The sequence below is a fragment of the Echiichthys vipera genome (assembly GCF_963691815.1).
Source record: "Echiichthys vipera genome assembly, chromosome: 7".
Lineage (NCBI taxonomy): Eukaryota > Metazoa > Chordata > Actinopteri > Perciformes > Trachinidae > Echiichthys > Echiichthys vipera.
Genome location: NC_139832.1, coordinates 16,424,074 through 16,448,050, shown reverse-complemented (window position 1 = coordinate 16,448,050; position 23,977 = coordinate 16,424,074). Strand labels below are relative to the sequence as shown.

At 38.5% G+C, this 23,977-nt stretch overlaps 3 protein-coding genes across 6 annotated transcripts; 2 read left to right on the top strand and 1 right to left on the bottom strand.

Annotated features, from left to right (window-relative positions):
* Positions 1–1,305: 1,305 nt before the first annotated feature.
* Positions 1,306–5,984, top strand: dnajb9a (DnaJ heat shock protein family (Hsp40) member B9a). The gene is made up of 3 exons (XM_083916660.1): positions 1,306–1,438; positions 3,068–3,298; positions 3,592–5,984. Exons 2-3 carry the CDS (start codon positions 3,082–3,084, stop codon positions 4,026–4,028), a joined length of 654 nt encoding a protein of 217 aa, XP_083772786.1. The 5' UTR covers positions 1,306–1,438; positions 3,068–3,081; the 3' UTR covers positions 4,029–5,984.
* Positions 5,985–7,084: 1,100 nt separating this feature from the next.
* On the top strand, positions 7,085–19,110 carry dnm1l (dynamin 1-like). Of its 4 annotated transcripts, XM_083916655.1 has the most exons (20): positions 7,085–7,259; positions 8,558–8,702; positions 9,468–9,497; positions 10,145–10,191; positions 10,764–10,835; positions 11,006–11,092; positions 11,214–11,376; positions 11,686–11,806; positions 12,378–12,509; positions 12,748–12,954; positions 13,088–13,208; positions 13,293–13,448; positions 13,619–13,708; positions 13,798–13,890; positions 14,444–14,497; positions 14,683–14,754; positions 15,968–16,135; positions 16,510–16,619; positions 16,738–16,897; positions 18,554–19,110. In XM_083916655.1, exons 1-20 carry the CDS (start codon positions 7,158–7,160, stop codon positions 18,608–18,610), a joined length of 2,187 nt encoding a protein of 728 aa, XP_083772781.1. In that variant the 5' UTR covers positions 7,085–7,157; the 3' UTR covers positions 18,611–19,110. The 4 variants fall into 4 exon arrangements, with proteins under 4 accessions (XP_083772781.1, XP_083772782.1, XP_083772783.1 ...); XM_083916656.1 differs by lacking the exon at positions 9,468–9,497; XM_083916657.1 differs by lacking the exon at positions 14,683–14,754.
* Positions 19,111–19,296: 186 nt separating this feature from the next.
* On the bottom strand, positions 19,297–23,862 carry tnnt2d (troponin T2d, cardiac). Its single transcript, XM_083916661.1, has 10 exons — positions 23,811–23,862; positions 23,664–23,685; positions 23,363–23,420; positions 23,135–23,251; positions 22,983–23,060; positions 22,770–22,880; positions 20,891–21,003; positions 20,611–20,701; positions 20,216–20,253; positions 19,297–19,482 (listed from the first exon to the last, which is right to left on the bottom strand). Exons 3-10 carry the CDS (start codon positions 23,414–23,416, stop codon positions 19,437–19,439), a joined length of 648 nt encoding a protein of 215 aa, XP_083772787.1. The 5' UTR covers positions 23,417–23,420; positions 23,664–23,685; positions 23,811–23,862; the 3' UTR covers positions 19,297–19,436.
* Positions 23,863–23,977: the final 115 nt, after the last annotated feature.

The following is a 23,977-nucleotide window of genomic DNA, read 5'->3' as shown; positions in this document are numbered from 1 at the left end:
ACTTCTCACGTAGGTTAGTGGCGGAGTCAGCAGCACCAAAGATGAATAAAAATCAAATGTATCACCACCCTTCTGCGTACATTGCGGGATTCACGCATAACCCAATGAAGCGCTATGCAAACATACAAGTAGTGACAACTCTTTACCCTCCACTTAAATGATAATCATTTATGTTTACTATGTTTACAATGTGCAATATCACCAAGTGCAATTTATTGTTCCAAGTGCAATATATTTATTATAACTATATAATACACATAGCAATTACAACCACTTTTCTCATTCTCCTCCTTTCCATGTATATAGCTTATATCCATCCCCCTATTTCAATTCAATTCAATTCAATTTTATTAATAGTGCCAAATCATAACAAAAGTTATCTCAGGACACTTTACAAACTAAGTAAAGACCACACTCTATGATTCCCTATAACAGGCAGGAACGTCAGACAGACCCAGCTCTGTGGAGGACGGCCATCTGTCTTGACCGGATGTAAAAAGGTTATCTCCATTTCCCCATGTATATAGCTTATTTATTGTTTATTCTAGTACTTTGTACCCCCTTTTAACTGCAGTAATTTACTCGTAGTGCTAATCATTTTATAAGCATTATGAAATAATAATAATAATAATAATAATAATAATAATAGGATAAGCCGCAGCTCCCTTAACCTTGTGTTTTTTCATATTCTTTCCACTTCCTCTTATATTATTATGTCTACTATGCACTAAAATTAGACCACTTATTTATACATTTTTTAAGTACCTTTTTATATTGGATTTTATATTTCTGCTTTGTGTCTGTGTGTTATAACTTACTGTAATGCTGCTGCTACACATTTCCCAGCTTGGGATCAATAAAGTATATTTATCTGTCTATCTATTCATCTATCTAGTAATAATCAAAAACAGTACAAAGTTGCTGTAAACACACAATTATTGATTTGTGAATAGTTTTGTTTATCTGTTGAAAAGATGCAATGTAAACATTAGGTTTTATCAACATAATTTAAAATTGTACAAAGACGAATGAGGTCTGCTGCTAGACTTTGAGGGTTAATTTTAAATGTCTAAATAATCTAATAGTTTTTGCCCCCTTATTCATTTTGAGTTTGAAGTTTTCCATAGTGGTCGAGTATGATTCTAAATCTCTAAAAAAAAAACCACACAAAACAAACACACCTCGGGGTCATTATCGGACATCTGAGGAGGGGACACTAACAGCATTCACCGACAGAGGGCAGCAGTGCGCAAACTCAGAAGGTGTAGTTCCCCTGATGCGGTGAAAGGCTCGAAGAAGACATGGATGCTGCTTGTGCCCGCTGCCTCTGACGCTCACCTTAAGTAACAACTGAGCTCTGTCATGTTTGTGTTTGGCGTTGGGTAAACAGGCAGAACTGCAACACACCAGCTAAACAGCCCTCTTGTCCCCTTTAAAGGTAAGTGTTGGTCTAAAAGAAAGCAGAGTACATGAGCAGTGACGTTTGTGTTAGCAACGTCAGCTAACGGTGGAGTGACGTGATAACATGGCGGTGAAACTACTGGAAAATGTCATATTTGGTTTTTGTCAGATACGATCCTCGTACATTTCATAACATTATTTGTAAAGTATATATATAATATATGCCAAACTAAAACTTCGCTTTAATGTGTTCAAAAATGATAATCAGAATTAAAAAAAACAACCTATTTAATGTTTTCAATTCATTTATTTTCGATTCTTTAATGATCCCTGGCACGTTTTATCTAATTTATTAATTGTTTATTTTCTTTTTATTTTCTATATTGTTATATGTCTGTATATGTTTCTATCTATTTAAAAATAAGTGCTGTATAATTGTTTCGTCTCATATTTGTTATGAGTACCAAGTTGAGATTAAAAAACAAACAAACTTAAAATGAGATTTAATCTACATCTATATGTCCGGGGAGCAGAATATTTTTTTAAATTATTTTTTTATTATTATTTTGATTCTCCAGGTCCATGCAGCCAATGATAATACATATTTGATTTAAACGCAACTATAAACAATCTGTTCTATTGCACATTAGTCTGGTAATTGTTGATCATGTAAATATTTCTATATAAATTATTTATTTTTTCCAATATATTTTTTTGTATGTATAATATTTGTTGTTTGTATATCTGGAGTTCCGTAGCAAAAATAACTTTCCCCTGGCATTAATAAAGTATTTCTTATTCTGATATCATACTTTTTGCAAATGTACACTTGTTTCCCAGGCATAGTAAACAGTACAAAAGTTTCTAAGGACCCATTAGGCATTCACCCATCCAGTATTTATACATATAGCCATTTTTCTTAAATATAGTAGAATAAGAACAAGAACTTAATAAACTAACATGTTGGGGTAAACCCTAGTGACATAGGAAGCCCTCTACAGAGGGAGCATAAAAAAAAAAAAAACTGACACAAAAATCTACTTTAGACAAATGATGGTCGTATTGGTGTTACTTACGTTAACCACATAGATTATGTCAATCCATTCCTCTACAGTGGTTTTTCATGGTTTTAACCACCTTCCGCTTTTCTGCTAGCAGCACTTGGGATTTGAAATAAGTGTTTGACACAAGAAGAAGTATTTTCTGATGCTATGGCACCCAAGTATAGAGACTCAAATTTAAATTGAAAAATGCTTTGTAAAACTTTATCTTCCTCCCGCCAAAATGGAATCAATTATGTACAGGACCAGAATATGTGGAAACGTTTTGCTTCTTGCCACCCACACTGTCGCCAGCGTGCAGAAGAATTTGTGAATTTTGAGTTGGAGTGATGAAAAACCGTATACGGTTTTTCCAGCAAAACTCTCTCCATACAGTTGAGCTTGGGGAGCAGAATTTGTGCCAAAATTATTAAATATGAAGAATGACTGTTATTTTGGTGTGAAGTGTTTTTTAATCATTCCAAGCTTAGGAAGAACACAAACCTACACAAGTCCGCAATCTCTTAACTGTCATATTAATCCTTAAATGTGTTTAAACTCATTTACTTTACTGCATGAACCATATTTTTACTCTTAACTGATCATTTTCTCTCTCCTCAATGCAGGGGGCATCAGAGTCATGGCAACTGCTCAGTCTGCTGTAACGTTTGCACTATGCATCCTCATGATAACAGAGCTGATTCTTGCAAAGAAGGACTATTATGATATACTGGGAGTGCCTAAAGATGCTACTGAGCGACAGATAAAGAAAGCTTTCCACAAGCTTGCAATGAAGCATCACCCAGATAAGAACAAGAGCCCAGACGCTGAAGTGAGATTCAGAGAAATAGCTGAAGGTACAGTTAATTTATTTCTTTCTCATTTAGGTGTGAAAATGTGACTATTTCCGGACATACTGTTGTAATATTCTAATTTCTAATTCAACACTTTGTCCAGAATAGAGATGGAAGTATTGTTAAGTCTGTCTCAATTTCAATCCAAGAACTCAGGAGGATAAATATGTCTGAGCTTGCATGTTACCAAAGATTACACTTGTCATGACCTTAGTTATACCCTTTTAAAATGTTGATGAGGTATGCAGTACTAAACTTCTCCAGCCTTGACTGAATTTTCTATTTTCTTTGTGCAGCTTATGAAACTTTATCAGATGAAACCAGAAGAAGACAATATGACCAGTTTGGTGACACTGCTGCATACTTCACTGGGGAGACACAAGGCAGATCTAGACAGGGTGCCCACCAACCTTTCAGTTTCAACTTTGATGACATTTTCAAGGACTTTGACATCTTCAGCCAGAACAGGCATGCCCGTCACCGAAGACACTTTGATGAACAGTCCAGGTCCAACAAGGAGTCCCACAGCAGACATAAGAGACACTTTCAAGGAGGTTTTGGAGCAGGTATCTTTGATGAAATGTACGACGACATAGAGAGAATGTTTACCTTTGACAGACACAGCAAACAGACTGACAACAGGTTTCATGGTGCATCGAAACAACACTGTAGAACAGTGACACAGCGCAGAGGAAATATGGTCACCACATACACAGACTGTACTGCATCTTAGGATGCAATGTGACATTTCTTCTGAGTCAATTGTTGTATTGATTAGGTAACAATAGCCACTTTGTTCAAATGTTGTGAAGTTTGAGCCTTGACATTCACATCTGCCATACAGGCACAGAATGACCAGACTGTCCTCACCCAAAAATGACCTATAGGTCGACTGTGTAAGCAGCTTATAACAAGCCATATTTACGTTTGTTGTTTTACTGAAACTCCAAGTGGGAATACTAAGTTTTGCAGGAGTAAATGAGTAATGTAACGTAGATAGAAGAGCCTCTTACTTTGCATAAGACGTGGCGGATGGGTCAAACAAACACAGGATTTTCACCAGGGAGACTGATGTTAGTCTCCCGTGGGAAATCAAAAGCCAACAAGGACATTTAAAGTAAATATTGTAACAAACTTCTGACACTGTTACGTCTGACAATTTTTTTAAAAAAAATTTAAATTTTTTGGCAGATTTAGACTTTATTACATAGGACAGACAGGAATAGGGTGAGAGAGAGAGGGGAAGACATGCAACATAGGGCTGCAGGTCCGAGTCGAACCTGCAGCCGCTGCCTCAAGGACCTTCGGCCTCTTTACATGGGTCGGCTACAGTAACCACTGTGCCATCGGCCGCACATTTTCCGCCGTTTTTCTAAGCCAGACCTAACCACATATTTGTGTTTCCTAAACTTCAGGAGTTCTGTTTCACAACGTTATATACAACACTCACAAGTAATGCTCATGTGAGCGTTGCGGCCATTTCACAGTGTTAAATAGAACGCTCTTTTATGTAGTTTTGAGTGAGTGACAATCGCCCTATTGTGTCGTTTAGGTATGAGAACGTGTTGAAATGACAATGAACACTCAGTTTACTTAGCTTATGTATCTAAATTCAAATAAGCTATGTTTTGTTTTGTGTTTGCTCTTGGACCTGTACATGATTGCAGTCTGTTTTTTTTACGTATTTGTTGAAATAAGCTGACAGGGAGTGTTTAATCAGTATTTTTAAGCACCTTCTTTAATAGTGGTGTTTGTTAAGTTTACTGTTCGGAAAAATAAAACAATATTGAATTCAGCTGAAGAATACTCATGTCAGTTCAACATTAGGGCGCTACTTTGATCCTGTTCTTTTGTAGTTGCTTTTTCTATAGGTTCTTACCATTGTGGGTTTCAAAACACAACTGAAGGTAGAAACAATAGCAGCCACTGGAGTTTTGCTTTTGTCAGCAATGCCAACAAAAATCTGTGACCCCCACATGCACATGGTGGCTTGTTTAGGCTAACTTGTTTGTACCACATCTTGCTGAAGTATTCATGTACTCTACACTTAATTTTTTGAACATCATATATTTTAGAATTTGTGGTTAGATCTCCATCACTGCAATTGTAAAGTAGTTTTAAATACCTGTAAAGTAAAAAATATAAGACTGTAAGTAAATTGGGACTACAACTAATGATTATAATAACTGTCAATTAACCTATCTTGTTTTGTCCGCAACTCCAACATAGTTAGTTCATATTTATAAAGCTGGAATCTGAGACTTTTGACTTTTTTTTTCTTTAAAACATTCTGTTGTTGGCAATTAATTTAATAGTAACAACTCATCGATCAATCTTTGCAGCTCTTAAGGAATTGGAGGAAGGATGTTTGTGGTGTTTTGTGCATCTCATAGTGGCAAAGGAAATCTGGATTGAGGTCAACTATAATACAAACTTAGATAATTAAGTATGTAATACAGGTTTCATGACCTAATAGTACTAGTCACAAGTTTTATTACCATATTTTTAATGGTAATGTAAAATATTGCAGATACTATAATCAACATTAAGATCACTGCTCAATAAAAATTGTATGCATAATTCCATACAAGCATCAGTGTTCAGCACAGTCTCTGAATTTGGTGAATGTTAATAATAATAATAAATTGTTGACTAGTTGATGAAACCACCAGTACATTTTGTTTCCAACCTAACATCTAATACCTCATACCTTTTTAAAGCTGGTACCGTGATGTGCTCCTTTTACAATGTTGTGTGCACTATTTATTTGCTGTAATGATAGTTTTGTAAATATTCACTGGCACTTTCAGTCTTGTATAAAATGGGTTTAGAGAAATAAAAAGTGAGGACCAAACTGAGCTTCCTTTTGGTTACTTACGTTTTATGTTGTGTGGAGTGAGAATGTTGTGTTCATTAATATTCTGGACAAGAGAACAAACGTTGGCTTATTCCATCTCCAATAAACATTTTGTAGCATTATAGGACATTGTTAAGCGTTGAATGCAACTCTGTTGTGATACTACAATCACGTGTGAGTCAACATCATAGACAGACCACAACACTTACTCTAAGTGTACCTATTAAGCTGATAGCTAGTTGAATGTGAAGTAAAGTTCAAATAAATGCCCATAGTTTGTTTTTTTTACCTGGAAGTTACCACCAGTTAACAAATGAAAATCAATGAGGGCCACAGGCCACATAAATCGCACAGTACATGAGCGCTGAGCCATTGGCAGCTCTGACATCTCTCCATTATTTGCATGTATATAGGACCTGTTTGTGCATGTATGTATTTCGGGCATGTGTGTGTGTAACCTGTATAATAACAGAGTGAAAAAATGTAATTTCTCTTGCGGGATAAATAAAAAGGAATTCTTCTTCTTATATATTTTCGATTAATGTAGGCATAAATGCGTTTTTAAGTCGGTTCGGTTTGGGGAATCTATAGTTAATTAATTATCCTAAAGCCAAGCCTCTAACTATTAAACAAATGAAGTCAAACCGGTTTCAAAAAATGTGAGCCTTTCTCCGTGGGTTTGACGTATAAATATTTTGGTACTCCCTTAGTTACGGTTGCGTAGAGGAAAAATAATGATCTCTCTTTCCATTGGTAGAACGTGAGTATGACGTCACAAGCTGGAAATGTAGTTCGGCAAAAGTCAAATCCCTGCTCACAAGAATGTTAAGAGGGACTCTAGAGAACTCCAACTCCCAGGATTCGCAGGAACCGTGTGCGCAGTTGATCCAAAGAGACAGAGCCAGCAGCTTTTTTTAACCGAGAGACATTGGATGACTTTGTACCAGTGTGCGGCTGGGTAAAGAAAGTTTCCTATTTGACAGGTCGGGATTACTATCGGAGCTCATGGAGGCCCTCATACCTGTCATTAACAAACTGCAGGATGTTTTTAACACGGTCGGCGCAGATATCATTCAACTGCCGCAGATAGTTGTTGTGGGAACTCAGGTGAGAAACGCCACTTGGCTTTAAGGCTAGCAGGTTAGTTAGCCTGCGCCAACCTATTGTTTTGGCTACTTCTGGTGTGTAAACCTACGTTTTTCTTTCGGTTTCATTCAGGTGTAGTAGACATATACTGTGTAGACTGACCGTACATGAGCTTCGCCTCTTTAAATATACGCTAACTTACTTAGCAGCTAAATTAGCATTAGCTTCATGTGAGCTCACTGAGAATGGAGGACTAAATATGACTGAAGTCTTAATAAATAAATGCATGGCTAAATGAATATTAAATAAATGCATAGATACATCTATTAATAAATGCATAAAGGTCCCATTCATTCATCCAATTATTTGTTTATTAATTTATTTCAGCATTTATTTTATTCATTTCTGTTTTTATTTATATCTGCATTTATTTTATTTTCCTCTATTGATTTAAACATTTATAAAGGCATACATTTATTGAAATTTAAGTCATGTTTAGTCCTCCATAACTGATTAACTCAATGTAGCCAGTAGTTTTTGGGGGAATTCAATCCATTCCTTTATATAGGTTACAGTGTTAAGTTTTTCTTGAAATTTAATACATGTATTAGTGATATGTATACCACCCTCATTGAAATGCATTGGACAAACATAATATTACAAACACATCTCAATCTAACAGTTTAGTTCAACCGCACCATAAACTACTAATGACTGTACATTTGAATAACGCCTTTCTTCTCCAGTATTGTTTTCACCCTGTCTACCTAACTAACTTGTGTACACGTTAAAACATAATTGGTTTAAAGTTGCAGGTTTTGTCTGACACATTTACTACCACTGGTCTGCTAATAGGATGTGGCTGTCTCAGACATTTTGGCAGGCATCTGATGGTGTTACAGTGAGATCAGGAAAGCCACGGGGCGTTTTAAATGCCTGATCTGTTTTGTGCGTCTTTGCCAGGGCTCCACAAAGGCCATATTTGCAAAGACCTTCAGTTAAGGACAGCTGTAACTGAAACCCGATACCAATATTAGTTAGGTCTATTAATAGACCTACCAATATTAGTCAAATTCAACAATATTAGGTTTACTGCTACAGATTAAGGAACCGATTAGATTTCCTAGTGAGAGAATCCGTACCAGTCAGTCCAATAAAAAGGAATCTTCTCACCAAGTGCGATATTTCAGTTAAGCATATCTCATTAGGGGTTACCCTTATCCCCAAATGCCAGTGAACCTCTGACTCTTGTCAACTACTCATTCATACTTTAAGTCTCCCGAACTCATGGGTTTGTCTGTGATGTTTATTGTCTACAGAGCAGTGGGAAGAGCTCGGTTTTAGAAAACCTGGTTGGCAGGGACATCCTTCCACGTGGCACTGGCGTTGTCACACGCCGGCCCCTTATCCTACAGCTAGTGCACATCGATCCAGAAGACCGCAGGAAAACCAGTGAAGAGAATGGTAACATCACTGTCACCTCTGTTATTTCTGTATATGTTTTTTATATGATTTTTTCAAACTAGAAATGAATACATATTTTTACAATTTAAAAATAACTTTTCCGTGCTGTCTTAAGACATATAGACATATAACTAAGATATATTTAAAAGTTTCACTGTTTCTAAATTACCTCAAACCTAACTGACTTTTCTGTACTGCAATTTTTTATTATTATAGTTAATCACTGATGCAAAACTGTATATCTGCAATAAGCTAATATTGGTCGATATATTGGCCTGGCCAGATATGGTCAAACCATATCCGGAAATGTAGACTTGAGCAGAAGACTAATTGTGTTCTTCCACAATACATTTTGTCAAGTGAATGTATGGGGATGTTGCAGTTAGGTCATGATTGAGACAGGAAGTTATAAAGAGGCATTTAAATTCAGCACATTGACTTCTCTACTGTGCTTTGTTTTCACTGGCCAGGAGCATAACAGATGGAGATTTTCACTTTCTGTGGTCATGAGACTTCTCTGCTGTACCAATTATTTATTCAACTAAGCATTTTTATATTATGAAAGGAGCGGCAGTTAACTAAGCACTGATACCATCCACCTCTCAGGTAAAAGAACAGGGGGAAAGTGTGCCAAGATCCTTCATTTATTTAATGCAGCCCTCTGGTAATGACCTTGGTGTGACTCTGCATTAGTGCAGTGTCATTCAGGAGCTGCTGATAGCCAGGCTAACCTCTTTGTCTCCTGTCGTCTCTCTTTAACCACAGAATCCAAGAAAAATGGACGCCTTTACAGAGGTCGCCTTTCCTTCTTATTTGCCTTACTTTGTACTTGTAACCCACGTCCCTCGTCTATTTCCCCAATTCTGCCCCATCCTGCTTTGCATTTGTGTAGCTTTTCCAAAGATGCAAAACCATGTGGCTTTACTTTATTTAGCTCGAATCCTCCCCTGGATTTAGGCTGGTCTCTGTCAGTTAAAGTTGGACAAAAAAAATCATCCTCATTCCTGTCATAAATAATCAATTAGTTCTTAGTCCACCCATGACACCTATGATGTCCTCAAATACCAGCTTTCTCTGAGGTGACTAACAGACTCCATCCGGGAAATGTTGTTTCCTTGTCATTGTTGCAGTGTCGATTATTGCAGCTGACAGTGGCTTTGGATTTTTTTAAAGGCCCCTGCTTCCTCAAATACACATGCTTTTTTTTGCTTTAGGCTTTTATTTGCTTCCATGACTGTTTTATGGACACAACAGTTCTTCCACTGTGTTTCTTTTTTGTACTCTTCAGCTGTGGATTTTTTCTCTGAGGAGTTTTTCCATCCCATCTTTGCCAGCAGAGAAATCCTCCCATGAGACAAAGCACCAGTAATAATAGTAACACTGATCTTAACAAGGCCACATCTGTCACACCAGTAACTGTCCACAACTTTGTATTTCTGCAGGCATTGACGGAGATGAATGGGGCAAATTTCTACACACCAAAAGCAAGGTAGAGTTGTCAGGCTAATGTCCTCAGTCTTGTCTGCCAGACACACAAACAATTCTCTCAGGGGATTATCCCACCACTACTGTACTGTATATAGAAACATCTGAATTTTGTAAAACTGGGTCTGATCATGGAATACTCTCGTTCTGATATGTTTACAGCATCTGTAATATGTCGCTATTTTTATTAAAGCCAGTGCAACTTGTTGCTGCTCATGGGGGAATTGTTGGGTCTCTGTAAATCATAAATAAGTTATAGAGTGTGGTCTTTACCTACTCTTTATGTAAAGTGTCTTGAGATAACTTTTGTTATGAGTTGCCACTGTAAATTTATTTTAATTGAATTAATGAGATCAGGCACACTATTAGTAGCTAGAAATATTTGCGTGGCTCCACGTAGTTCATTATGCTTGAACAAAAAAGCCCTCTTGATGTGCTGATAGCCTAATGAAACAGTCTCTTTGAAAACAAACCCTGTCATATCCTATTTTTGTCACACTATGTTGTCATTTTTGTTTAGGTATTAAAAAACTAAAACTGGAGTTTTTACCTTTCATGGTTTCATTGTTTTTCCAGATCTACACAGACTTCGAGGAGATCAGGCAAGAAATTGAAGCCGAAACAGACAGAGTTTCTGGCATTAACAAGGTATGATAATTACGCCCATTAAGAGGGATAGTCTGAAGTTGCCAAAGAAGAAAACATATCCACAGAGAAACTGGATGATCTCTAAATATCAGCACAATCCTAAGACTTTGAGTTAAAATTCAAGCAGTATCAGCCTGTAAGAGTGACCAAAGTTTGTTTTTTTTCTCCAGGGTATTAGTCATGATCCCATTCACCTGAAAGTCTTCTCACCGCACGTTGTTAACCTCACATTAGTGGACCTTCCTGGCATTACAAAGGTGAGATAGGTTTCCCTTTTGCTTCACTGTGTCCAAACCTGAGTGATCTATGAAGTCAAAAATGATCCAGCCGATTAATTTCATGGTTTTCAAGTCAATGTGTGGGTATTTGTTAAAATAGGTACCTGTGGGAGACCAGCCCAAAGACATTGAGATCCAGATCAGAGAATTGATCTTCAAGTACATCTCCAATCCCAACTCCATCATCCTGGCTGTGACTGCTGCCAACACAGACATGGCAACCTCAGAGGCCCTTAAAGTGGCCCGTGAGGTTGACCCTGATGGTAAATTCATGTTTCTTCTTTCTTCACATTCGTTTTTTGCTCTTCCTCAGATTTTTTCCTCAGTGTTTCTCTCTCCAAAACAAGGGTCTAAGGACAGAGAGTGTTGTATGCCGTACAAATTGTGAATCCTCTTAAAGCAAATGTGTGATATTGAGCTATATAAAGAAAACTGACTTGCCTTGACTTCTGTTTTTTTACTTTCAATGTGTCATTAGCATGTAGCCTTATTTTCATTGTCATGTGCTTTTTGCATTTCCTGCCTCAGTGGTGTTTTTTGGAGACAGGTGTGTATGACGTCTTTGTCTTTAGGCAGGAGGACGCTAGCAGTGGTGACCAAGCTGGATCTAATGGATGCTGGCACAGATGCCATGGATGTATTGATGGGCAGGGTAATTCCTGTCAAACTGGGCATTATTGGAGTGGTTAACAGGTAACCTAGCCTATTCTTGCCTATTTAGTTAGTTAGTAAGTAGGGTGGAAAGAAAGAACAAATGAAGGAAGAAGTTAATGAACTTGCTTTGTTTTTGGCTTCACCATAAGAAAACAATACAAACCTGAGGACGAATGGCAAGGACAGGTTACCAAACAGCCTGAGTTAAAATGAATAAATAAATAGTTACAGTACAGTAGTCAGACAGTACAGTACAGTAGTCCCTGAAGGTAAAATAGAGTGGGAAGGATCGCTTCTGGAAAGCTCCACTCTTTATATTTAATTCATTTTTCGCACTTGGTTGCATCTGGGCCTTTCTCAGTAGCTATATTTGCTGTTCTCTGCTATTTTGTTTATCCTAACATTCTGATTTACGTTCCATGCCACGACCATGTTGAAAATGTAATACTTTCCACCAGATTCTTATACACCATTTTATCTTACATCCACTTGTTTTTGAGAGTTTGTGTCAATGGTGCTAAACTAGTCACAGGGCGAGTGGCAGTGGCCATACAAAAAAATGTCATGCCATGTCTAAGACCTCACCAGTTTTGTGTGTGCAATTTCTTAGGAGTCAGTTGGACATCAATCAGAAGAAGTTGGTTGCAGAAGCCATCCGTGACGAATACGCCTTCCTGCAAAAGAAGTACCCCTCCCTTGCAAACAGAAATGGAACCAAATATCTGGCCAGAACATTGAACAGGTATGGAGTTGGAATGAATGTATGGCTTGATTTTTTATTATTTAGTGACTGTTTTTTAATTTAACAAATTAAATGTTTAGTTGCTTATAGACTTTGTACATTTGAGGTTCCCTCTCATATGAGAACATATGACAGGGACGTCTAAATCCTCCATGTTACTGTTATACTCTATTAAAAAAAGAAATCCCTCTTTGAGTCCCAATCAATGTACAAACTGATTTCTTTAATCTTATCATAGGTTACTCATGCACCACATCAGAGACTGTCTCCCTGAGCTGAAGACGAGGATCAACGTGCTGGCAGCGCAGTACCAGTCGTTACTCAACAGTTACGGCGAACCTGTCGATGACAAGAACTCCACGTTGTTGCAGCTCATCACCAAGTTTGCCGCAGAGTACTGCCACACCATAGAGGGCACGGCCAAGTACATTGAGACAGCTGAACTGTGAGTTACACAACACTTTTAGAATTGCATGTTCCTCCATACACCACTAAGGGGTGCTAGTATCATTACTGTCCTGAGTGCTCAAGTTAAACTTCTGCCTGTATTTTTAATGTTGCCTCTCCTTTCATTTCAGATGTGGCGGAGCAAGGATCTGTTATATATTTCATGAAACATTTGGTCGCACATTGGAATCAGTAGATCCTCTGGGTGGTCTGACAACCATCGATGTGCTCACAGCAATCAGGAATGCAACAGTGGGTTTTCCCTCCCTCTTAAACTTGTAATCTGTTTTAAAAGGCACCTTTTTTGAAGACTTATAGTTCAAATGTATTCCACAGGGCCCGAGGCCTGCTTTGTTTGTGCCCGAGGTTTCGTTTGAGTTGCTGGTGAAGCGGCAGGTCAAGCGCCTGGAGGAGCCCAGTCTGCGCTGCGTGGAGCTGGTTCATGAGGAGATGCAGAGGATTATCCAACACTGCAGCAACTATAGCACGCAGGTGAGAAACACTGTCACACACACATTTAAATATAAAAAATTAAAGCAGAGAGGCATGCTCTAAATCCACAAAACCGGTATCTTTTCACGCTCTGGACTAACCATATCACTCTTCTATTAGTGTATCAAGTGTAAGCAAACACTAATTATGACAATTGTTTATCTCTGCAGGAGTTACTAAGGTTTCCAAAGCTCCATGATGCCATAGTAGAAGTGGTCACCTCGTTACTCAGAAAGAGACTCCCAGTCACCAATGAAATGGTCAGGACCTGGACACACTGAATACCTCTAAGCATTTTTAAGGGAAGTTTATTGGCATCCTATTAGTGATTAATTAATGGATTTTTCAGGTTCATAACCTGGTTGCCATTGAGCTGGCCTATATCAACACCAAGCACCCCGACTTTGCCGATGCCTGTGGCCTCATGAACAATAACATAGAGGTAAGACAGCATTGCACTCTTCTTACTGGTGCTAGAGATCAGCACCTTTTGAAAAATGGTTAGAAAAGTGCTTAAGAAAGCAAATGTTGAGAAAGCATTTGTGCTTGAGAGAGCAAATGTTTGAAATGTACAGTAGGTTATATAGGACTCCGAGTCAACTTACAAACAGGCACACATTTTGAAATGCTAATTTCTCCCTTCTGTAGAAAGCTGTCACAAAACGTGATTGGGGTTGTTCAAATGACAATAGCATTAATTTTGTGAGATTTGTAAGTGCAATAATCAGTATCCTGTATATTTAGACGTTTGAAAATTGCTTGAATTTTACTTAAGAAAAGGTGTAGGAACCCTGTATATTTCCTTAAATTGAAGCCCACTTCACACAATGCAACTATTAAATGGTGTGTGTTGTAATACTTCAAGCAGCTTTAATCGCTTTGTTTGAACCTACAGAGAATTATCACCCAAATCTGTCGCTCCCCTCAGCTTTATAGCGACCCTCTCATAGTGCCATTTTGGGCTGCATTATTTTTAAAATGTTAATCTTTCACAGGAGCAGAGACGCAACAGAATGAGAGACCTTCCCTCTGCTGTCCCCAGAGACAAGGTACAGTCAGCCTCCATGATTTTAATATATATATATTTTTTCTGTTTTTTGTAACAGGCGTTAGCAGATTATCTACCACTTATGCACATAAACAGTTATTGTCTTTTCATTATTAGGCTTGTGCACACATCTGCATTTAGCAGTTTTCTATCCCCTCTTTTCTGCTTGATGTTGTCTTTCTCTAGTCCTTTAAAGGCCCAGGTGGGCACTCTCTCTCCCCCACTGAGCCTCTTGCCCTCGAGGGCGAGGCCTTCAAGGTGTGTCCCGTTCACTCCCTGCCTGCTAACATTTAACCTCTGCCTGACCCAAATCCCTTCTTTATTTCCCACTTTACAACGTGCTCAGATCCCATTTTTAAGTCCTGTACTCTTCTGAATTCACCCATACCTGTGTTGCAGCAGGTGGTTGGGCCTTTAGGGTGCACTCACACTGTCCATTCGTACCGTTGCCAAGCACGCTTCACGGCTAAAGTCTAGTTCATTTGACCAGTACAACTCCACCGCACCCAGGCACAGCACTCTTGCCGGCCTCGATCCGGTTGAGAGAGGTGGGCATTGTCAGCGTTTCTAATGTCTATTTATGAGTCTGTTCTCCGCGACGGACATTTAAAAAGATGCGGCCGAGTGGTTTGCAGTGGTTTGATGCGCAGGTGAAGTGTTTACTGCAGATTTGGTCAGATGGAAATATTCAAAAACAGTCAGACAAAACTAAATCTCAGAGAGGTGCTGACGTATAGGCAAGAAGCAATGCAGCCGTGGCCAAGATCATTTAAAGTAATGTGAGTACAAGCGGGCCTTGGCTGCGGGGGAAGAGATAAGGGGGGGACAGTCACCCTAAAGCACGGGTCACAATACGAATGATCAGTGTGAGTGCGCCCTTAGTGTCTTGGAAATGCAATGGTGCATGCTGATTTCTCACAACTAATGTAATAATATTATATCATATTATTATTATTATTATTATTACTTATTAATATATAGATGAACTTCTTTGTAGTGAAGTCAAAGAAGCAGTGGCATGCTACTATTTGTAAAAGTGAATCCTTTGTCTTACTGTCTTCAGTCTCTTACACTGTTTATATATGTGTCTGAGCATGTGAGGTAGGGCCTTCATTCCCGCCGGGTTCTGCAGGGTTCCTTTGGCCTTGGGTTGTGTCGGGCTCACGCAACTTTCTCCTTTTTTGTATTTAATAATTTATTTAATCCAGACCTTATTCTGTGTAATGTCATGAATCATGTATGGGCTATATACCGCTGTATGTAACCACCATCTTCTGGATAAAACAACGATGGAAAATCGTGTTTTTAATTGGGCTTAGGCCCAAAACTACTGCCATGGATCAGGCTCAGGTCAGCCTTGGACAGAAACTATGCAGGTTCATGTAGGCTTGGGTCTTCTTAGTTCTGGCCGGATCATAGCTCTAATGTGCAAGATTCATCACACGTCCTTGCGTCGCTCTCCTCCATGTAGGCAGCAGCCAGTGGCTCTCAGGGCGGCCCTGTCAGCGAGCAGATGGATGGAACGGGGAACTGGAGGGGCATGTTGAAGAAGGGAGAGGACGGACCAGCTGCTGACAGAGCCATGCTCCAGCCCCCACAAAGCCCACATAAGGGCTACGCTGTCAACTTGCTGGATGTGGTGGGTACTCCACATTCGAAGTCACACATACTGTAGGATCGAGAGATCATCCATGTCTCATTGTAGTATGATGATTTTGTAACCACTTTAAAATATGGTTGTAGTTTAAAAACAACAGTCAAATCTTTGATTATTGCTGACACAGTAAAGGCTTTAGGAAAAGTTGCCGGGGCTACCTTCATCCTGAAGTGAAAAAGTGGCCTTATTACCTCTGGTCTCTACACACTTTCACTATTCCATTGCACTGAATAGTTACAGTGTTTTTAGTTTTTTGCTTGTATTTTCCTGGTATCATGATATTTAGTTACCCTTGTTGCAGTAAACAATGTCAGCACGTTTTTTAAATGTATTAATTCATAATTCTTCATTGCCAGCCTGTTCCAGTGTCCAGGAAGTTGTCCGCTCGGGAGCAGAGAGACTGCGAGGTCATCGAGAGACTCATCAAGTCATACTTCCTTATTGTACGGAAAAACATCCAGGACAGGTAGTTATTTATTTTTTATTTTTTACCCACCATGATACTATTTTTGAAATATTGCCAGGATTGGTCCCTTCTAATGTGATGTACCGTCTCCTCCCTCTCTGTTGTTGTTTGGCCTCAGTGTACCTAAGGCTGTGATGCACTTCCTGGTGAACCACGTGAAAGACTGTCTGCAGAGTGAGCTGGTGGGTCAGTTATACAAGACAGGCCTGCTGGACGACCTGCTGACAGAGTCCGAGGACATGGCTCAGAGACGCAACGAGGCCGCTGACATGCTCAAGGTAACAGATGGATCAAGTTTAGATCCTGTAGCAGTCATGCTTAAATATCTTTTAGTATACCAAGGTAGTAAATCCAGACAAAAGCCACCTTCCCTTATTAAGGGATTAAAAGGATTTGAGCAGGGGCAGCCCCCACTGAGGAGGAACTATAAAGAACTCAGCTCAAATGTTTTGCTAATCCACAACAGTGTCACAGCTTGAGCTAACTGTTTTCCTGTCAACTTGACAGCATCAGTAGTTGACGCCTGGTTCTGGTTGTTTCGGAATAAATATGTTATTTTTGTCCATTTTGATGCACTTTCCTCCAGCATCTGCTTCTTCTTCATTCTGGCCTTTTCAGCCCCCTTTTCTCCTTTCTCTTCTCGCCCTCCATCAGGTGTAACTGAGCAAATCAAACACGCAAATCCGATTCCTTTTCCACTGTAAGAAAATCTGCTACTTCAACAATGCCCGCTTTCTCACTGTCGACTATGAGAGCCGCTCATTCATCCCCATTCGTTCATTGGATAAACGCAGAGCGATTATTGGAGCGATACGCGGTTACCATTTCCCATGAGGCTTTGCTCCAACCATTCTACATTAATTTATGAACAAAAAAATTAATTAATTAAATCGTTGCTCATTTTGTATTTGTGGTCATGAAAGTTATGTAACATCAGAATCACAATAAATAGATCAAGATAGGAGCCTAAACAAAATCAGTAGCCTGGATTGATGGTTTTTTTTTTTGCTTTAGAGGATGGGTTGAAAGTTCCTCAAATCTGTCTTAAAACAACAGGTGCCGTTACTGTAGAGCTGCGTGATAATTCAACATGAAAATTTATCGTCTTTCAGTTGAATCGCATGGTGACGAAATCATATATCGAGATAGATATAAATTGATAACAAGCAGATATTAATAATAATAATTATAATAATAAAGTTCTTTGATATATACAAATAAAAATACACATATATATACAGTATAAACAAATAATAATAATAGTAAATTCTAATAGGCTACAACATGCCCATATTTACACATTTACACATAGAAAACAGGGGAGATGGAGCAGCATTAGAGGACAAAGGAAATATTACTAGCTTATTAGTTAAGAGATAAAAAGATGGCATCACATGAAGGCAAGTTTATGTTTTCAGAAGTGTTTTTAAATTTTTAGGATAAATCTTGCAGTGAATGTCTTGCTGGTGTGGTAGGCCTGTGTTTTTTGTTTTTATTTTCTTTCTTTTTTCAGGTAAAAATAAGTATTTTATATATTTGTAGTTACTTTTAGCAGCTCCTTTTTTATATTTGTATTTCACCTGCTTTGCACTTTTACTGATGTTTTGTACTGAAAGGGTTGCATTCAATTTTGTTGCACATGTACAAGACGATAAAGACTATTCTTTTCTATTTATTCCACACAAGAGTACACAAAAATTGGCTTTACCATGTGACTATTTCATGTAGAATATTAATTTATTGAATTACCAGATAAAATGCTATATCATGATATATGTTATTGAGATATCAAATGGCCGATAATGTGGAAACAGTGTACCACTTGTGTACCCAAAAGGTACTGAAAAGGACTCATACAGTTTACAGTTTTTTCATTTGCATCCTTTTTTTTTAATTCCCCCCCCCCCCCCCCCATTTTTCATTTCTGTGTCCAGGCGTTGCAGAAAGCCAGCCAAGTGATCGCAGAGATCAGGGAAACCCACATGTGGTAAGGACGGCCTCTCTCCATCCCTCATGGATCATTCAGACGCTCCTGCTGTGTCTCCCAGAGAACAAAAACCTGAAAATGCACTGGTGTGGATATGTGTATAACATAGTTTTAATGTACAGTAAGGACTTGGATTTAATGAAGGGTAGTACGTGTCAACTCTTCACCGTCAGCATCACATGCTCCTGTCCTAGTTATTATATTTTTCTCATGTAATTGAAACGATAAATAAATAGATGTTATGCATCACCATGTGGAGCCTTGCTGAGGAATGTCTGCCCTTCATGTAGATTTGAATTAAAGTTGGAAATCACACACCCATGCTGTAACATGAGATGTTCTCTTTATCATGTCAATTCTTTTGTAAGACGTTGACAAAAAATGTGTCTACAGCTGATTGTTCCGAAGAAATGCACTCTAGGTATTTGTTTGAGGAAAAAAAACACATTCTTCTGTTTTTGTTAACAGTGTTTTAATGTCGACATAAAGCTATTCTACATCAGACCCATATCTGTCTGTACATGTTTCAGCCGGATCTCCTACACATTTGTAGAGGTTTCAGTACATTCAATGAGCTGTTACTGAAAGAGTTTGACTCTAAAGTTTTTGTATAAATGTGTTATGGTGCTGTACGCTGGCTTAAATACACAGAAACGGACAATCTGCTTAGTTTGCAGAGAGGCAGCAGAGTGGATGTAATGACTTATTTATTGTTTTGATATGATAATTGACATGTAACCCAACACGACAGAACATTGAATGCACACATAATAGACACGTGGGCATATCACTTGTGTCACTTTCTGCTTCGTCCTCATCTGGCTGCTCCTTTACCTCAGCCGGCCGCCCATTTTTCCCTTGCCACGTCCTTTGGCACTGAAAGAACGCAGAGTGGGGTCATTCGATTGCATCACTCGGTGGATATAAAACAGTGAATGGTATATTTTGATTTGTACAGTGCTGAGGATATAAACAGGCATATTCTATGTCTTGAACTTTTTCTGACAAAAAGGGATTTGCTGAAATTAAAAAAGGAAAGAATGCAGCAAATAGTGATGCTTGAGTTTGTGAGTCGTGCTAATGACATTTCAAATAAAATAACAGCTTATTGCGTTTTGTAGTTTTTGAAAAAGTTCTGTTCATGCTCAGATATGTATCAAAGTCAGACAGTCGTGAATAATCACGCAACGTCTGTAGGAAGGTTTTTGTATGTGCTGTTCTCCAATTTCAAACCATATCAATTAGATTGCCATGCAGAACCCGCCACGTACGACATAACACATTTGAACAAAGTGAGCAAGTACCTTCACCATGAAATTCTAGTGTTGAGATGGGTGGAGAATGGTTGTTCTTAGAGTATAGGTAAAGTTTGAGTGTATTAACGTTAAAAGAATTTAGTGAGAGCACTATGGAAGCTCTTTTCCACCAATATGATGAAATTTCTTAAAATAATGACTTACTATATTTGAGAAAGTTTCTCATGATTGACAGGAGTTACTTTTTTAATCACACGGCTAAGTTTTCATCTTATTTTTTTTGGGCAGAAATGGGCTTCCATACTGAGAGTACAAGAAGTAGCACATTTTGGAGATGGGGTTTGTGTACTTACCTCTGGTGGTCCTGGACTCGACCAAGAAGCTGGTTAATCTGCAAGAACACATAAAACTTGCTAAGCTTTTAAAAGAATACACACATGATACCAGATAAGTCCAGCAGAGGTTGACAAAAGGAACTGGAAAAAGCCGTCTGATGACCCAACATGGACACCTTTCACCTGTCATTTGCCAGGCACTACTCCATGCACCCGCAGGGATGCAGCTGAGGAGGTTGCCGATTTATAGCAGACTTTTCTCTTGATCATATCCTCTAGACTGGCAAATATTCACATCATTTGTAAATTATGATTTAAAAACATGTCTCCAGTCCAGATGTGTCTTATGTGCTGTGTTTGCGGAGATCAGTTATTTCAGTTAGTTAGTTTGTGTTGTGTGCTGGATCACTTACATCGTACTTCTGTCTTTTGAGTTTTTCACCAAGATCAAACTTCTCAGCCTCCAGACCCATCAGCCACTGCCACAGCTCGTTGGCCTTCTCCCTAAACACAAACAACCAGAGGCCATATTTAGAGGATTTTATCCAATGATACCAAAGATTTGTACAATCAAAATCCTGTTAATGTTAGCTTTCATTTAACAACAACTTGTTACGCTGCAGAGGGCTGTCATTTGAGAGCTGGTGTACTTTAAGAATGCACGAAACGAAACCCTGCACAACTTTGACGTACTTGAGTTTATCCTCGTTCAGGTGATCAACGTTTAAAGGCTTCCTGCGGTCAGCCAGGATCTTCTTCTTCTTCTCCCTCTCAGTTTGTTTCTTGCCTCCTCTTCTGTTATCACTCTGGTGATAAAGCAGACAGACACACAAGTCAATCTGAATGCAACAAAAGTTGATGTTGTTTTTTTTAAATGAAACTTTTGCCAACAAAGGGTTGATAAAAACCAAGTGGATTAGGAGAATACAAAGTTGTGTATAAACCATATTTGATCCTTTGCTCAAGTGAAAATAGTGATACAACCATTTACATTACAAGTAAAAGACATTCAAAACATTATTAAAATGATAGTGATTGTTGTCTTCTCAAACGTTTTACTGTATTATTTTTTGTTACAGTATGTGTAAGCAGAGTTGGTCATAATTATATCTTCAAATCTAGTAACAAAAGCTGTCAAACCAAATGTGCAATGTTTCCCTCTTAAATAGAACAAGTAAAGTACATGAACCTCAGAATGCAGAACTTGAGTAAATGTGCAGTCAACAATAGACTGTTACAACTTCTCCTTATACGTTTGGCCTGTTTTTTTTAAACTATATTCTTACAGCATTTTATAAGTTTTGTACTCAAATTATTTTGGAAAGGTTAAGAGAAAATAGTAGCATGCAGTGTTGATCCTGCTATGCTGGGGAAGGTAAATGGTAAATGGACTTATATAGTGCCTTTCTAGTCTTCTGACTACTCAAGGCGCTTTCCCACTACTTGTCACATTCACCCGTTTACACAGACATTCACACTGATGGCAGTGGACATCTACATACCATCTAATCTAATCTAACCATTCAAACCACATTCACACCACATTCACACGCGCAACACAGAGAAATTTGGGGTTCAGTGTCTTGTCCAAGGACACTTCAACATGCGGATCGGAGGAGAAATATGCAAAAAGTCTCCACTTCTGGGGGTATTGCTGAACAGGAGAGGTTCGCAGTGTGCATTAAAACTTAAATGAATAACAGGATTTTTGGGGTGAAAAAGCCACAAAGTAAGTTATGGAACAACTACTGTTGTTTCCTTTTGTACTTTTATGTGTGTAGTTTTTGAAGGACCAGTGTGAAGGATATAGTAAATGTATAAAAGAGCTGGATACAGCCAGATAGTGTGATGATGAGTAGTGATGTCCAAATGAAGCTTCAAGAACTATTTTCAGTTGGAGATCTCTGTTCAACAAAGGGTTGAAAACATATTGAATCACCATTCATTGAGCCCTTTTCTTTAAAACAAGAGCTCCATCTAGTGGGCTCAACAAATACAACTAATGGTTCATGAAGCTTCATTTGGACATCACTAATGATCAGCACTATTTCTGCACTGTTGGTCACATCGAAAACCAAATCCAAATAGATCATATCAGAGTTGTGACGCTCAAAAAAATATATCCTCTGAATTAGACACAGAAGTTGTAATGCTACCTTTTGGTCACAATGTCAAATTGGCTTCAAAGCCCAATGCACTAAATACCCTTTTCCTAATCCCTTCCGTATCAGAGAACTATGGTGGCCTTCAGGTAACATAAAATTGCAAAAGACCCTCACTAGTGTGTTTGTTTAGTCTGTTCTGGGCTGCTGGACGAGGACCCGCTCCTTATGAAGATACAGTATGAAAGGCTTATTGTAAGCAAATGGAAACAAAACAATTCAGGTGATTATACACTAATGAAAAGATATCATATTTCATTTCCTCTAAGGAATCCCTCTAAAATCCTGCACACTGGTCCTTTATGTCAAGCTAAAATAATATCCACTTGAGTATTTTGGAGTAACTTTTCCATCCCTGTTCATTATGCATCACTTTTGAAACACTACAAGCAGATAGGAAGTTGAATGACCTTTTGTCCAGCGCTGTACTGCTGGGTCATGTTTGAGAGGGCCTTCTTCTTCTTGGCGTCCTCATTGGACTTCTTACGTAGGTCTTCCTGCTCCTTCCGCTCTTTTTCCTCCTATATGCAGCACGGGTTGAGTATTTAGAGGAGAAACTGATAATATTGTCTGGTAATGTGCTACAGCTTGTGAATATGCATGGATGCACACTGAGACCATACCGCAAGTCTGGCCTGCCTCTCCTTCTCTCTCTCTGTTCGGACCCTCTGCTGCTCTGCTCTCTCAGCACGACGTTTCTCCTGTGAAATGAAACATACTTGGTGATTTGGACCAAACAGAAACACAATAAATCATCTTTGACGGACACACTCACGATTCTGTTCACTAGGGCGATGAGCTCCTCCTCTTCTTTCTTCCTCTGGATGAAGTGAGCCTCGATCAGAGACTGCAGTTCAGACAGATCCTTCTCCTGACGCTTTCTGTGGATGTCCTTCCATCAGAAAAAACAAATCAGGGGAATCAGAGTGCATCTGTCGTTTGCCAAATCTGATCCAAATGGATGCTTCTATCAAGAGGGAGGTATTTAATACGGTCCACTCACATCAAAATCCACTTTGTCACCATCAGGAATCTTTGGAGCAGTAATATTTGTCATGAACCTGTGGAAGTGAACCATTATTAGTATATAATCTGCCATAAGTGCCATTTCCCATCTTATTTTACATTAATTATGGCATTCTATCCCTGTTTTTAATGCTCATTCTATGTCTATATGTCATGTAATTTCCTTATAAAGCATTTTGTATAGCATTTCTTGTGTGAAAAGTGCTACACAAATAGTTTAAAAGTTTATAATAATAATAATAATTATTATTATTATTATGACTAAAGAAGACACTTACTTGGGCTTGGGCTTTGACTCATCTGGGACAAAGAAAACAGAAGATATTGTCAAAAAATTGGCATGCGAGTAGGAAGTGTATATTTAAGAGGTCATTAATAAACTGTTGCATGAGAAGAAGAATGGAAAAACATCAAATTCTTCTCACCTGTCGCCTCCTCTTGAGCTGATGATCAGGAACATAAATGATTAGTTGATTAGTGAAATGTTTGGAAATTAAATGAGGTGAAGTATATAAAAACATGGGCAGTGTCAACTTTCTTACCTTCTTCCTCCCTTCAGAAGAATCGACAAAAAGAATAAGAATGATTAAAA

Coding starts and splice junctions, on each gene's coding strand:
- tnnt2d (XM_083916661.1), bottom strand. CDS start 23,416: ATGACAAATATTACTGCTCCAAAGATTCCTGATGGTGACAAAGTGGAT. Junction 23,252..23,362: donor GTGACAAAGTGGATTTTGAT/GTGAGTGGACCG, acceptor TTCTGATGGAAG/GACATCCACAGAAAGCGTCA. Junction 22,881..22,982: donor AGAGGCAGGCCAGACTTGCG/GTATGGTCTCAG, acceptor TGCTGCATATAG/GAGGAAAAAGAGCGGAAGGA.
- dnajb9a (XM_083916660.1), top strand. CDS start 3,082: ATGGCAACTGCTCAGTCTGCTGTAACGTTTGCACTATGCATCCTCATG. Junction 3,299..3,591: donor ATTCAGAGAAATAGCTGAAG/GTACAGTTAATT, acceptor TTCTTTGTGCAG/CTTATGAAACTTTATCAGAT.
- dnm1l (XM_083916655.1), top strand. CDS start 7,158: ATGGAGGCCCTCATACCTGTCATTAACAAACTGCAGGATGTTTTTAAC. Junction 13,449..13,618: donor GCAGCAACTATAGCACGCAG/GTGAGAAACACT, acceptor TTATCTCTGCAG/GAGTTACTAAGGTTTCCAAA. Junction 14,755..15,967: donor TCGAGGGCGAGGCCTTCAAG/GTGTGTCCCGTT, acceptor TCCTCCATGTAG/GCAGCAGCCAGTGGCTCTCA.